Source organism: Macaca fascicularis, chromosome 12 (genome assembly GCF_037993035.2).
Source record: "Macaca fascicularis isolate 582-1 chromosome 12, T2T-MFA8v1.1".
Taxonomy (NCBI): Eukaryota; Metazoa; Chordata; class Mammalia; order Primates; family Cercopithecidae; genus Macaca; species Macaca fascicularis.
The window spans coordinates 112,306,834-112,321,655 of NC_088386.1; the positions used below are offsets into that span (position 1 = coordinate 112,306,834).

The 14,822-nt window shown below is 44.6% G+C and overlaps 1 protein-coding gene across 9 annotated transcripts in view; it reads left to right on the forward strand.

The window, feature by feature from the left end:
- The window catches only part of SMARCAL1 (SNF2 related chromatin remodeling annealing helicase 1), a 65,437-nt gene that overhangs the window by 3,215 nt on the left and 47,400 nt on the right, over positions 1 to 14,822 (forward strand). For all 9 annotated transcript variants that reach the window (XM_015432747.3, XM_005574231.3, XM_045367679.2 and 6 more), the window contains exons 4-7: positions 476 to 526; positions 4,509 to 4,742; positions 7,844 to 7,894; positions 12,962 to 13,148. In XM_015432747.3, coding sequence (XP_015288233.3) covers positions 476 to 526; positions 4,509 to 4,742; positions 7,844 to 7,894; positions 12,962 to 13,148 — 523 coding nt within the window. The remainder of the gene's footprint in view (positions 1 to 475; positions 527 to 4,508; positions 4,743 to 7,843; positions 7,895 to 12,961; positions 13,149 to 14,822) is intronic.

Below are 14,822 nucleotides of genomic sequence, written 5' to 3' on the forward strand. Positions count from 1 at the left end.
GTAGCACTTAAGCTGAATAGCAGTTTTTTTGAAATAAGTAGATGTAATTTCAGTTTTTAAGGCGATGGAACTGGCTCAGCAAGAGTAAGTGACAGGCCCAGTTTCATTGGTCTGGAAAGGCAGCGTCAGGATGTGACCAGCTCAATTACAGCCCGGAGCCATTGCTCCTCATACTGCTTTTCCTGACCACACTATGACCTGGAGAACTTGGATTCTAGTCCTAACTCTGCCCTCAGTCCACTTAGGTGAAGTTCATAACTTCCCAGGGCCTGAGTTGGATTCCACTACATGGAATAAAAGAATTATCTATATTTACTGTTTGTCCTCTACAGAGATTTTTATAGATCAGTGGAGGCTTGCTGGTCAGCTGTTGTGAACTTGGCGTGCATTCATTGATTCATTTAGAAGACAAGCTTGTGTTAAGTGCCCAAGTACAAATTGTAACCATAGTCATCAGCTCTCTGTTTTGTTTCAGATCCTGACACCAAGACGTGGAACTTCAGCATGAATGACTATAGTGCCCTGAGTAAGTAGGCACATGGCTGTCCCTCATGGAGGGCGACCCTGGCGCTGAAAATCTTTGGAGTATCACATGTAGTCTAGCTTATGGTATGCATGGCTTTACAGGTGGTGAAAGCTTTCAGGGCACCACTCCACACTCCTTCCCACTATGTCTAGCCTAATGAAGCAGCTCTGTGGGTGAAGGCCATTGGTAATATTAACAAAAGCTAGCAGTAAATGATGCTTGCTATGCATTAGGCAATTCTAAGTCCCTTAAGCTAACTTTTATTCCTTATAATAACTTTTACAGATGGCAAAACTGAGGCCCAGGGAGGATGAGTCAGTAACACAGGGTCACATAGCCAATAAGTTGTACAACTGGGATTCAAACCCAGACAGTATGACTTCAGACTACATGTTCCCACCAGACTATGCTGGCCCCAGCAGTGACAGGCAGCTCAGGCAGCCTGCCAGCCCCTGCTCCCAGGAAGGTAACCGTTCAGCAAACAGCACAGATCCTCAGAGTACTCTCTGTGCAGCGAACTACTCAAAAATGCAAGGAGGGGGCATTGGCCAGGCAAGTTCTAATGCAGTGTCTGGTCATAGTCAGTACCTGGTTACGTCCCTCTGTCTTCTGAGAAAACTATCATACACTGAAGTTTTTGTCACTTGATCCTGGCGCATGGAGCCTGCACACGTGTGTTAAAGCGTCAGCCATGTGTGTTTTCATCTTCCATGTATTCTACTCCTCTCCCCCACCTGCCATTTCTACACCCTCTCTTCCTCCCCCCAGCTTAAGAAGGGAAAAGATAAGGATGTATGCTTAGGCCGATTTGCAGATTTGGGGCATGAGGTAGGATGATCTGGAGGCACCAGTACAGTTTGTGGGGAGGGTGGTTTGGGCCAGTGATGGGACAGCTCCCTGTAGAATTTCCTGGTTTTCTCCTTGGCCTCTTGAAATGTGTACATTAGGCGGTATCTCTTTCTTTGGTAGCTGCTAGCGTGTTCGTTTGCGAGGGCTGCCGTGACAAAGTACCACTGACTGGGTGGCTTCAACAATAGAAGTTTATTTTTTCACAGTCCTGGAGGCTGGAAGCCTGAGATTGGTAGGGTTGGTTTCTTCAGAGGCCTCTCTCCATGCCCTGCGGCGGCTGCCTTCTCTCTGTGTCCTTGTGTGGATTTTCCTTTGTGTGTGCAAATGCCTAGCATCTCTCCCTTTTCTTAGAAGAACACCATTCATTGGACTGTTGCCCACCTTGGTGACCTCATTTACCTTATTAATCTTTAAAGGCCCTGTCTCCGTATACAATCACATTCTGAGGTCCTGTGCTATGTGTTTAACATGAATTTCGGAGGGACACAGTTCAATCTGTAACACTGCTTGCTGCTAGCTCCGTCTAGAGAGGGCTCATTTTTTAATCCATTTGTTTGGTGTTGGAAGGGGGAGACCCAAGGCTCTGGATAAAGATTGCAGATTTTGATGCCTGGTATTCTCATTGCTGGTGATTTTAAACCAGTGGTTTCACCTGTTGCGGTTGTTTGTTTTGTCTTTTACGCTTGTTGTGATCACGGTGCCTGGTGGCTTAGATGACTCCTGCTTTTGCAGATTCATTTAGGTTTTTTGTCTGATATCATTACTTTTTTTTTTCTTTTGAGACAGAGTCTCACTCTGTCACCCAGGCTGGAGTGCAGTGGTGCAGTCTTGACTCCCTGCAACTTCTGCCTTCTGGGTTCAAGTGATTCTCCTGCCTCAGCCTCTTGAGTAGCTGGGATTTCAGGCGTATACCACCACGCCTGGCTAATTTTTGTATTTTTAGTAGAGATGGGGCTTCCTCCATGTTGGCCAGGCTGGTCTTGAACCCCTGACCTCAGGTGATCCACCTGCCTCAGCCTCCAAAAGTGCTGGGATTATAGGTGTGAGCCACTGTGCCTGACTACCATTGCTTTGTGTAATGCTCACATGTTTTGAAAACCATGTTTATTGGGTACAAAATTCTGCCTATATACTTCTCAATGAAGCTTACAGAAGAGAAAAAAAAAATTTCCATATAGCTTTTAGATGAATTTTTCTGATTGTTTGACTCCTCTATATCTTTACCAATGTGTTACACACTTGGCCTTTTGCCTGCTTGAAATTTCTTGCCATAATTATGGATTTGTGAATTTCTCCTTGTATTTCTAAGTTTCAGATAGGTTCATGATTGTGTGTCGTGATTGGCTTTTTATCAGTATAACATATAAAATTGTCTCTGTATCAGTCTTTTTGTCATTTTGCTTTAGGTGTATCTCTGGATTTTGCTTCATTAACCCTACCACATACTCACTGTAGAACATATTTTGACTGTGAAGAAGAAAAACTATCCCCTGTAATCTCCCCACTCAACTAACCATTATTAACATTTTGGTTTCATATCCTCCAGCCTTTTTTCTGTGCATTAAAATATCAAGTTTTATATATGCATATACTTTTTATTTTGCCCTTTTAATTTAATGCACCAGCATAAAGCATATTTATTTTACTGAATGTTAACAGTTAATTCTAAGTGATGAAAATGTGTCCATTATCATAATGGGCCATTTTGGCCTTCACATAATGGTTTCGTGTTGTTGAATTACTTTTGTCTTTTCCAAAATTTTTAGTACAAAATAAATTTTAATAGCTATATAACATTCTGTCTTACGAATGTGTCGTACATTGCTTAAATTGTTTTTTTTTTTTTTTTCCTGCTTGATTTTAATTTGCTGCCAGTTTTTCCAGTTTTAAAGCTGGAGAGGAACACCTTCGTACCTAAGTTTTGGTCTGTATTTTCAATTGGTAGTTGGGATAGATTCCCAGAAGTTGAATCATTATTCTTAGAGCTCTTGCTATAATTGCCAAATTGTTTTCTAGAAGGTTTTATTCCCAACTAGCAATATGGTTGTCTAATTGTTTCTCATCAATTTTGATAAGTAATTTTGACAAGTTTGATAAGTAAAAAAGTCCCTTATTTTTCTGATTATTTGTGAAGGTGAACATTTCTTCAAATGTTTGTTAGTCTTCTTCCTCCTTTTTTGAATTGGCTACATCTCTATCCTCTTCTTTTGTGGTCTTAGTACTTTTTTAAAGCATAAGCTCTTTTTATATTTCTTTACTCAGGGTTTTTGCCTTTCACTTCAGTGTGTGTCTGTTGACAGCTTAGTGTTATACAGTTGAATTTGTTAATTATAAAAATGCATCTGTAGTAGATGAAATAATGTTTAGAACTGTGCGTTTGTGACCTGGTGATCCTGGTCCTCACTCCTTTCTTCTCTGAGCAGTAGACAGAGTAGCGACCTAGGAGTGGGCTTAACTGGGTGATTTGTGGTGTGCTGACCTCAGTGGCTTCTCCAACACAGTGCCAGAAATTATCTAATAAGTTTATTCATCCTGGTAAGCTTCCTCTTTCCCTTGTTAATTTCTGAATTTTAAATTTTTTGATTTGAAAAATGTAGGGAGGCCAGGTATGGTGCCTCACGCCTGTAATACCAGCACTTCAGGAGGCTCAGGCGGGTAGATGGCTTGAGCTTAGGGGTTTGATACCAGCCTGGGCAACATAGCGAAACCCTGTCTCGACAAAAAATACGAAAGTTAACCCCATGTGGTGGTGCACACCTGTGGTCCCAGCTACTGGGGAGTCTGAGGTGGAGGATGGTTTGAGCCAGGGAGTTTGAGGCTGTAGTAAGCCCTGATCATGGCACTGCACTCCAGCCTGGGTGACAGAGCAAGACCCTGTCTCAAAAAAAAAAAAAAGAAAAACTTAAGGAGATGGAAAGTTACATTCAACAAATATTGAAATTCCCAAAGCCCCAACTAGAAAACACTTTCAAGCCTTCCTAATCTAACAGTGCCTTTTCTTGCCTTCCTGCCAAACCTAGTGCCTCTTGAACATGTCCCTTCCCCACTTTCTCCCTCTTCCCTTGCCTGTGTTTCAAAGCCACATCATAGCCCTCTGCTTTATCACTTCTGTTCGATTCTTCTTCTTTGGCAGTGAAAGCAGCCCAGAGCCTCCCCACGGTCAACCTGCAGCCTCTGGAATGGGCCTATGGCAGCAGCGAGTCACCCTCCACCAGCAGTGAGGGACAGGCCGGCCTTCCATCAGCTCCGTCGCTTTCCTTTGTCAAAGGGCGATGCATGCTCATATCCAGGGCCTACTTCGAGGCAGACATCGGATATTCACAGGACCTGATTGCACTTTTTAAACAGATGGATTCCAGAAGATACGGCAAGTAATTGGTCTTTGTCTGATTCCCTGAATGTGTAGTATGGTCTGTGATCTCAACATAGGGTGTTTTTCTCTACCTTGAATATTCAAAATTTACTTTCTTGGGAAAGCCTTCCCGTTCTGCTCCTCTTCCTATAGAAAGATGACACGTTAATTATTCCAGATAGTAAACATACAGTGGCGGCTGTTTTGTCATTAAGGCCTTCCAAAGAGAAGACCCCATAATTTCCCCCTGGTCAATGCCTTCTTGGTGGAAGCAGGTAAATTCCTGCTTCAGCCATTTAAAACCCATCTGTTTTTATTTTGGCCTTTGCAGAGCAAAAAAACAGGTGGTTGCCATAAAAATAAATGCTTTTCCATATGCAAACTTCGTGGTTTTCAAACTTGAGCCTGCAGGGAACCGCCTGCAGGGGATGTTAAAACGCAGATCGCTGGGCCCCACTACCGGAGTTTCTGATTCTGGAACTTGAGCGTGGAGCCAAAAATTTGCGTTTCTCACAAGTTCTCTGAGCTGGTGCTGCTGCTGGTGATGGTGCCATAGTTTGAAAATGCTGATAGTTCTCCTCTCGGCCTGCCCGTCAGCATCACGGGGCCACTTTAGAAACACCGATGCCTAGTTCTTATCCAGATAAGTTGATTTATTTTGTCTGAGGTGGGGCTTGGACATTGCTGTTTTGTTTGTTTGTTTCATTTTTTTTTTTAATCTTCAGATGAGCCTAATTATAAGCCAGTCTTGAAATCTACTGGCCAAGGCAGAATAGTTTTGCTGTATTTTATTTATTTTTGAGACAGAGTTTCACTCGGTTGCCCAGGCTGGAGTGCAGTGGCACAATCCTGGCTCATTGCAACCTCTGCCTCCTCGGTTCAAGTGATTTTCCTGCCTCAGCCTCCTGAGTAGCAGGGACTACAGGCACCCGCCACCACACTGGGCTAATTTTTTATTTTTAGTAGAGGCGGAGTTTCACCATGTTGGCCAGGCTGATCTCGAACTTCTCCGCCCGCCTTGGCCTCCCAAAGTGCTGGGATTAATTACAGGCGTGAGCCACCACGCCTGGTCGTTTTGCTTTATCTTTTTGTGAGGTTCTTCAAAAGCTGCCCCATCAGAATAGAGGAGAAGCAGCTATAGATTCTGGACTCCTGGGTGTCATTCTTAGCTTGGGCCACATTGTTTTTTAAAAACGATATAGTTTTTATGGATCGGTGTTTCCCCATTCTTGAATTGGTTTAATCTTGTTCTTAATCAGGTAGAACTTAAATACTTAAAACCTCATGCCTTTGAGACCTCACATTCAAGCATCGTCCTGGAAGAAGCCTCTAGAATTGCTTGCTCAACAAGAGTTTTCATCAGGATTTTGGTTCCTTCCGGGGGAGGCTGATGCTGGTTGCTACGTCATCATCCTTAGGTGGATGGAGTTTGGACTGATGAGGGCAGGCTGGTGAGCAGGGCATAGGGGAGTTGTGCGAGGCCCAGACGGGTCGTGAAATGAGCTGCTCCACAACAGCCTAGATCCTTTGCCTTTCCTGCCCCCTTGGATGTCTGGCTTCTGCTTGGGGTGGCCCGTAAAAGGCAAATACAGGCCGGGTGCAATGGCCTGTAATCCCAGCAGTTTGGGAGGCCGAGGTGGGTGGATCACCTGAGGTCACAGGAGTTTGAGACCAGCCTGGCCAACATGATGGAAACCTGTCTACTAAAAATACAAAAACTAACCAGGCATGGTGGTTCCAGCCTGTAATCCCAGCTACTTGGGAGGCTGAGGCAGGAGAATCACTTGAGTCTGGGATGCAGAGGTTGCAGTGAACCAAGATCGCACCACTGCACTCCAGCCTGGGCTACAATCTCAATAAAAGATAAAAAAGGCAAATACAGTGATGTGTGTCTGTCACCGGCCTGTGAGATCACACTCCTGACATGGTCTGCATTCTGGGAGTGGGTACCATGAAAGTATTGATACTGATACTGCTCACACCCGGATGTCCAAAAACCATGATTGGTTCCTTTGCCTCAGCTGTTGCTCACAACGTTTCCTGATTGCTGCTGTGCCACTGTGAGAATCAAGTTGTCAGGAAGGGCCTTCCTCTTCTAGTTCTGCATTTAAGATTAGTCTGTCTGCTTTGTTCCTTCCATCCGGTTGTACCTGGACGACCTTGCTTTTTCCTGAAACTGACTCACTGTGTCCAAGATACCTCTGTCTGACCACCTTGCTTTTGAAGGAACCATACAGTGAAGAATGAACTTTCGCTGCCCAGATAGCATTTACCGAGACCAAGCGTCCTTGATTTTCCAAAAGATAGATTAGTAGAGAAATTCCTCTATTTAAATAATGAGCCACCATTGGGTAGAAAGATGCTCACCTTTTTAGTTGATAATGTGTGTAATTTATACTACACTATGCTAATTAGCAGATGATGTAATAATCACACTAACAATAATTCATAATAACTGGATTTTTAGGGTGCTCATTGTTTTCCAGTCATACTTTTATAAGCATTTTACTTTAATTTCACATAATCCTCACAGTAAGCAGTGAGGTAGGGGCTTATTTTTCAGAGATGGAAACTGAGGGAGAGGTGTTACAGTGAATTGCCCGAGGTGACATAGCTAGCAAGAGGCAGAGCTGAAATGGAAACTTCGGCAGTTTGACCTCTCTGACCACATGCAGCTTCTTTCCCATGTGTAAAATGGAGTTAACAACAGCCCACTTGGGAGGGTAGATGAGATGGTGCCACTGAGTGTTGGCACAGTGCCGGGCTGAACATGAATGGTGCTTAGGTGTGAGCTACAGTTATCACCCCCGTCACTCAGGGCATTTCTGACCTGCTAGACCCTCCCCAGCTGTGTATCCTGTGGCACCTTTTGTCACAACCCTTACAACCCAGTGTTGCCAGCATCTCTGCCTCTCTTTCCTCCCAGTATATTGGGGAAGCCTCCAGGGAAAGTACTCTCCTAACTTCTCTATCCGCAGTGCTAGGTACAGGACCAGCTGCCACATTGTCTTTAAGCTTAATGGAAGTTTATGAAGCCAAGTAATAAATGAGTAAGTGTGATCACGTAGCAGGAGGACAGGGTGTCTTACTTGCTTATTTATTTCTTGTCATTGCAGACGTCAAGACCAGGAAGTGGAGCTTTCTCTTGGAAGAGCACAGTAAACTAAGTGAGAAGCCTTCCTTACTTGTTTTATATCATGCTTTGTTAAGCTTTAATAATTCACCTTAAATTTGATGTATTTTCGAAGAATCTTCTCCTTCGTTTGCTCTGGTGGGATGCTTGAGTACAGGGTAAGTAACGGTGAGGATGCAGCCTTGTCCACATCCACTGAGACGGTGGCTTTATGACAGCCCAGACAAATGCCAGGCCTCTTTTGCCATAAGGGTGAGGTGGCAGTAGTGAAATTTCCCAGGCCTGGGAAACCTTCCTGCTGTCATGGAAGTGCTAGAAGCATGGGTACATAGACTTTAGGAATTAGAAGTGAGCTAGGATTGCTTAGCTTAGGTGGAAGTGACCATAGATTACTTCTGAGAATAGGCTCTCAGTGTACTTCTAAAACTGGATGGGATGATCAAGAAAGATAGGAGAGTCTCACTAGGAATGGACTTCCTAATAGAGTTCTGTCTGAGGCAGAAGCCAAGGCCAGGGACTTCTGCATTGTAACAAGCACTTTACAGACTGACCAAGGCAAGGGGTATGTGTACAGACAGCATAAGTGCAAGAAGAAGAAGCCAGTTTGGGCTTATCATTTTTCTTCTCTGTGTTTTGCTTAGATAGGGCAATAAATTCTAACATGCCTGGAAAAAGGAAATATGGTCATATCTCAGACTGTACCAGAATACTAGTCCCTTATCTATCTGGCTGTAACAATTCCACATTGGGTTTGCAGCTAGCATAGCTTATGTTCCTCTACTTTACTCCCAATCCTGACGGCCTACTGGGCCTCCCAAACCAAGGAAGGAGTCATCTGTGGGTACCAACCAGGCCAGGACAGACACGAACCAACCCTGGGAGCTCTGAGTCATTGGCCATCTTGCCTGGCAGGCTAGGGCTTCAATGTGAGGGAAAAACTGGGTTCCTTCCTTTTGTCTCCTTCTTATGTGACTTACTGTGTGACATTGGGTAAATAATTAAACATTTTGGGTCCCATTGTCCCTTTAGTAAAAAAAAAGAGGTGGTCTTTAATCTCTATCTGCTCTCCTGACATAGGAATTAAATATAAAGGAAGAGCCTTTGGTTCCTTGAGCAAAACTTGCTGTGAACTGCACAATTAGGTTTGAATATGAGATGATAACTTAATAAGTGCTGGCTGAAGCAGAAAGGATGGCTCACGTTGATCTTGAGACTCTCTGGCTGCTACTATTTGGAACTTGTGATTTAGAGGGAATTATTTGACAAAAGCTGAATTTTTTTTCTTTTTGAGACAGCGTCTCACTGTCACCCAGGCTGGAGTGCAGTGGCACAGTTTCAACTCACTGCAACCTCTGCCTCCCAGGCTCAAGCGATTGTTGTGCCTCAGCCTCCCAAGTAGCTGTTACACAGAATCCTTTTGGTGCCACTTTGCCAGCTGGGCTTGCCGCTGGGCTTGCTCTGCCCGCTCGGCTCACGCTACTAGTCCAGATTCCACACTCACTGAGGGCAAGCTAGGCATGGAGCAGTGGAGGGTGTGTGAGCGAGTGAGTGTATGGTCTGGCCATGGCACACAGCCAGGTGCACCAGTTGCTGCACCGGAGCGGGCAGCTCCAGACTGTGGCACGGGTACTAGCTCCGCGTGAGGCTGCAGCTGGACGAGGCATACCACAAGCTGCTTCTGCCTTGGGCACCAGCATCTGGATGATGGGAATATGCTGGCGCCCAAAAACTTAAAGATACCAGCACCCGTGGAGCCCCAAGGGGGTGTTACAGCATGTTACAGCTCTGGCTTAGGGAGTCCCAAGGTCTGGGCCCCCAGAAAGGTTGCCGCTCTTCACTCCTGTGGTCCAGCAAACAGGAGCACATCACTGCCTGCAGCTGGGCGAGCAGACTAGGAACGTGTTTAGCCCTTTTCTCACCTGCCATTCAGCGGGTCCCAGATTCTTGCCCTGCATCCAAGAAGAATGAGGTTACATGAACAACTGGAGAGTGAGCAAGGCAGAGAAGGGTTTTATTGATCAACAGAACAGCTTTCAGTGGAAAGGGGACCCAAAGTGGGTAATCCCAACATGTGGCTGAGTCCAGGGTTTTTATGGGCTCAGAATGGGGGCATGTTTGCTGATTCGTCCATGGGCAGGCCTGGAAAAAGCACCATTCAGTTGGCTAAAAGGCACTGAGGAAGTTCTCACTCTGGGTTGTGGACTCCACCTAGAACTGGCAGCCCGGTTTTCAGGTTTTAGTCTGTCTTCAGCTTGAAGGTTGGGTTTCACTGTGGACCCACCCCTGTCTGCCTATGAAGTTGTCTGCCTCCTGCTGTTATCAGCAGGAATTGTAGGTGCATATCCCCATGCTTGGCTAATTTTTGTATTTTTAGTAGAGATGGAGATTCGCCATGTTGGCCAGGCTGGTCTTGAACTCCCGGCCTCAAGTGATCCTCCCACCTTGGCCTCCCAAAGTGCTGGGATTACAGGCCTGAGCCACCATGCCCGGCTGCAAAAGCTGAATTGTTGATGAGAAATAGGAGTGAGTTCTTTCCTTCTCGCCTTTGTCTTTCAACCAGGAAACACAAATATGTTAGCTATAAAGTCTTGACTTTTACGGAACAACAAAAAGCAGGACACTTACAGCATTAGCAGATAAATGTAGTGTTGAAAAACCATGACTTGTGACTCACATAGCATTGTAGAGTGGTTCCTGATCTTTGCAGACAACACACTCCTTGAAATACCTGATGAAAATAATGGATTCTTCACCCAGAAAAGAAATGCACATAATGGCCACAAATAAGATTTTGCACTTGATAAAAATGATTTCATGGATCCGGAGTGAAGATTCTAGATTTAGAGTTTTTACCTGCTATCTCATCACGACAGTGTCTCACGGAAGATAAGACTGATCTTCCTATTTCGTAGACTGAGAGAAGGTTGGGCCCAGAGAAAGGAAACAGTGGCTTTTCTTACTGGGAGCATTGCAAGGTCACAGTAAATCAGTGACAGAAATAAGACTAGAATTGCCATCTGCCTTTGTAACATGACCCATTATAAAATTTAGAAGCTAGCTATACTAAGAAGCTGGGGAGGGAAAGCGGTGAGAATAGAGCCCAGTTCCAATTTAGTTCCAATTTCTTTGCCAGTACTGTGAACCTGGGGAATGCCCACCTCTCTCCTCACCCCATGCTCTCCTTCCTCATGAGTGAAATTAGATGGTTGACCCTGAGCTAGTGAACGTGTGCCTAGGAAACTAATGAAGAAATGACAATAAGACCTGCGTACGTGCATGCTCATGGGTGAAGCAGTGGGAGTTATTTTCTCTAGTAAGGAGAATCTAAGCTTTCCTCCTCCCTCTTTTCTAAGTGACTCAGGCCTTTTGCCCCCAGTGAAATTGGCATAAGGCCTTTTGTTTTCCCCTTGCTGTCAGTCCAGAAGGGTTCTCAACAATCTTGTCTTGTCAGCTGCTATTTGAAAACATTAGCATCTCTGCTATGTGGCTAGTAGCATTCTGCCAAAGAGCTATTTTACAGAAATGACTTCTAGATGACTCACGAAGCCAGACAGCACGTCTGTCATCTCCCAGTACCAGGGAAAGGACAGTAGAGACAGTTGTTGTCAGGGAATGGTGGCTTTCTCAGAAACACCGAGATGGCTGAACTAGCAGCATAGGATTTTGGAAACAGTAGTTGGTAGGAGACAGAGTAGATGTTGGTTTTATTCCTCTTAAATGGCTGAAGGAACATAATGCCTACAGAGCACTGCATTTTCTATCAGCCAGTTCATCAGCCCTTTCGTAACTTTCATCGGGTATTTGAGTTCTGAAGATCACTAGAATTAAAATGAAAATGGTTTTTCTGAAAGCACATGGAGTGCTCAGCCTCCTGAAGTGTGCAGAAATCAGCATGCTAAGATTTAATTTGGAGGTATAAAATGTATTTGTGCATCAATATGGACAGTCTATTCTGTATTAAAGCCTTCAACCTTACCTAATTTCCTCTCATGGTGATTCTTTTCGTGGAAACTGTTTCCAGAAATAACTGGTACTTATATTTAGTGGAGGAGAGAAATGGACTTAAATACATTGAAATACAAAGCAGTTGGAGGTAGCAGTAGATGGCTCAGCCCTGCACGTTCACATCAGCATTTACGGTGGTAACCGATTGATGGTTGTGGCAAAAGACTTTTGGAATCGGTTGTGAGGGTATTAAGAAAACACGATCACACAAGACCATGTGAACTAGAGAACCAGCCTTAGAATTCCAAATAAGATTGGATAGAAGTAAAATAATACCCAGTTTCTCTTTGTAGTTTCCTTTACTGGATACCGGAGGACAATTAGCCTCTTGGTGGGTCACTCTCACTCCCAGGGTGCCCTTGAAAGGGTAAAGGATAAAGAGCAATTGACGATCTGTAAATAATGGCTACTCTTCTAATTAGATTTTTCAAAGGAAAATGATAAAAGGGAAGAACATCCTGAAAGTGACAGCCCGCAGGACAGCAGGCTGTGGTTAGTGATTTAACGGTAATTCCACTGCCAGAGGTCTCTAGGTCTGTCATTTTTTTCTATGCATTTTTAATTTGTAATTCAGCCTCCTTCTCCCAAGAATTATGTGTTTTTTAAATCTCTCTGGTTTATTCTTTTTTTTTTTTTTTTTTTTTTTTTGAGACAGAGTCTTGCTCTGTCACCCAGGCTGGGGTGCAGTGGCCGGATCTCAGCTCACTGCAAGCTCCGCCTCCCGGGTTTAGACCATTCTCCTGCCTCAGCCTCCCGAGTAGCTGGGACTACAGGCGCCCGCCATTCTTTTTCTGTTTCTCTGTTGAATAAAGGTTTTTTTTTTCCTCGTTTTTGAAGTTTAAAATCAGGTGAGACTGCATTCTTTCAGAAAGCAAGGTCAGTGCAATTCATTTGCTTTCACTTCCATGTAGATCCCAAGTAATTTATTTTTCCCACTTGGGTTAATGATCCTGACTAGGAGAGATTTCTCCACCCATTATATAGGGACCTAGGACCAGCATCACTGGAAGGAAATATTTATATCCCAAAGCTTCCCTTTCTCCAAATCTTCTGGGCATGAACACTCCAGCTCATATGCTTCTGTTCTTCTTTCCAGTTGCAAAGGTGCGCTGCCTCCCACAAGTTCAGCTGGATCCTCTGCCCACGACTCTCACCCTGGCGTTTGCTTCTCAGCTCAAGAAGACATCTCTCAGTCTCGCGCCAGATGTCCCGGAGGCAGACCTTTCTGGAGTGGACCCCAAGCTCGTGTCTAATCTGATGCCCTTTCAGAGAGCTGGAGTCAAGTAGGTTCTTGAGCTTCCTCTCTCTTCCTCTCTTGCTCGAATTTCATTACTCACCACAGACCACATTCAGATGCTTCCTGTTTCATGAACTTTTATTTTCCACGGAGAGATGAAAATTTAGAAGAGTGTAGGCATTAAACCGCCAGGTGTGCTGTTACCAAAGCCTTATTGTAGCCATTGATTTCAAATTCCATGGGTTAATCAAGACTCGGAATTACAGGTGTGCAGAAACCCAATTCAAACTAGCTTAAGGAAAGAGATTTCTCAGTGCCTGTAAGAGAAAATCCAGCATCTCTAAAGGTCTCATCAGGCTGCTGTCCTCTCTCAGATCTGCTTTCTGTTTGTTTGCTCTGTTCCCAAGCAGGTGCTCCTTAAGTGTGGCAGCTCGGGCAGCCAGGGGCTTCCAGCTTGCATTCCTAGCTTAGCAACACACAGAAGCACCTTTTTCCTAATTGGGCTAACACTGCAATGGCTTAAGTCTGGTACCAACGTTGGAGCCAGTCATCGTGGCCTTGGAGGCTTGAGGTCTTGTTGATTAGACTTGGTGATAGGCCCATCCCTAGAACCAGAGGGTAAGACCTGCCCAGCTAAATTACTTGGATTGAAAGTGGGAGGTAGCAGTTCTCCAAAAGAAAGTCAAGGTGCTCTTATTAGAGGAAGAAAAAAGGTAAACCTACATCTTGATCTTTCCTTTTTTTCCAGAGTTACTTGGGAGAAGCAAAATGCCAGATTCGAAATAGACTTCTCTTAAAAATTTGGGAGTTCAAGGAGAAGAAAGAGGAAGTCTTGATAGTCTGTCTAGAAATAAGAAGCTGTTATTAGACAGTGTAGTTGGACATAGAGCCCTGTGCAAGGGAAGGAACCTAAATTATCAATGGCACTGACACACCGCGACAGCCTGCCTGCTTGAAGCCTGATTGTGGTATTTTGGTGAAAGCTTGGCTACCGTCTCTGGCAGGATTTGGGTCTCGGTGTGCTGTTTGGGCACAATGCACTTTATTACATTACCTGGCCCAGCCCTTCCCCCTAATTCTTTTCTTCCTTTCCTTCCATCTCTCTTAAATAGCACACTCTGCAAAACGTCCTCTGGCATTGCCATTCCAATCCTTCAGCTGGTGAGATGTCCTTTGGGCCTTGTTTTAACCGGGCTCAGGGTGGTTTTTTCCTTTCATCTTTCTTCCTCTGGGCTCTTTATTAAAGCTGCAGTAGAGGTTGCCCAGCCCCACCCCCTGGGCAGCCCCTGCCTTCAGCATCCAAGTTCTTCGTGGCACTGTTAGCCATCCTTGGGCCCACGTGATGGGTGCTGGTCTTACCTGTTACCCCATTATCCCTGAGAGAGGCTCTGTGTGTGAGGCACCCCAGGGCAGATCTGTTTCTCCCTCTGTGGCTCTAAAGCTGCTAACAGTACTTGTAATCTTTCTTCAGAATTTTCTAAATAAACTCAGATTTTAACTTTCATACTCTGAAGAGGTAGGGGCTTGGCATTGGAGGAGGAGGGCTGTCAATTCTGTGTTTTGTTGTCTTTAATGCAAGAACTACAATTGAAAACACCCTTTAATTTATAAAGCAAAATCTCTTAGAAATGTCAGCATCTTCTAATATCCAAGTCGGCCTCTTCAGCAGGTGAATGAGTTGAGGCTCAGAAAGACAGTCAGTTGCCTAAAGTTATTCAGC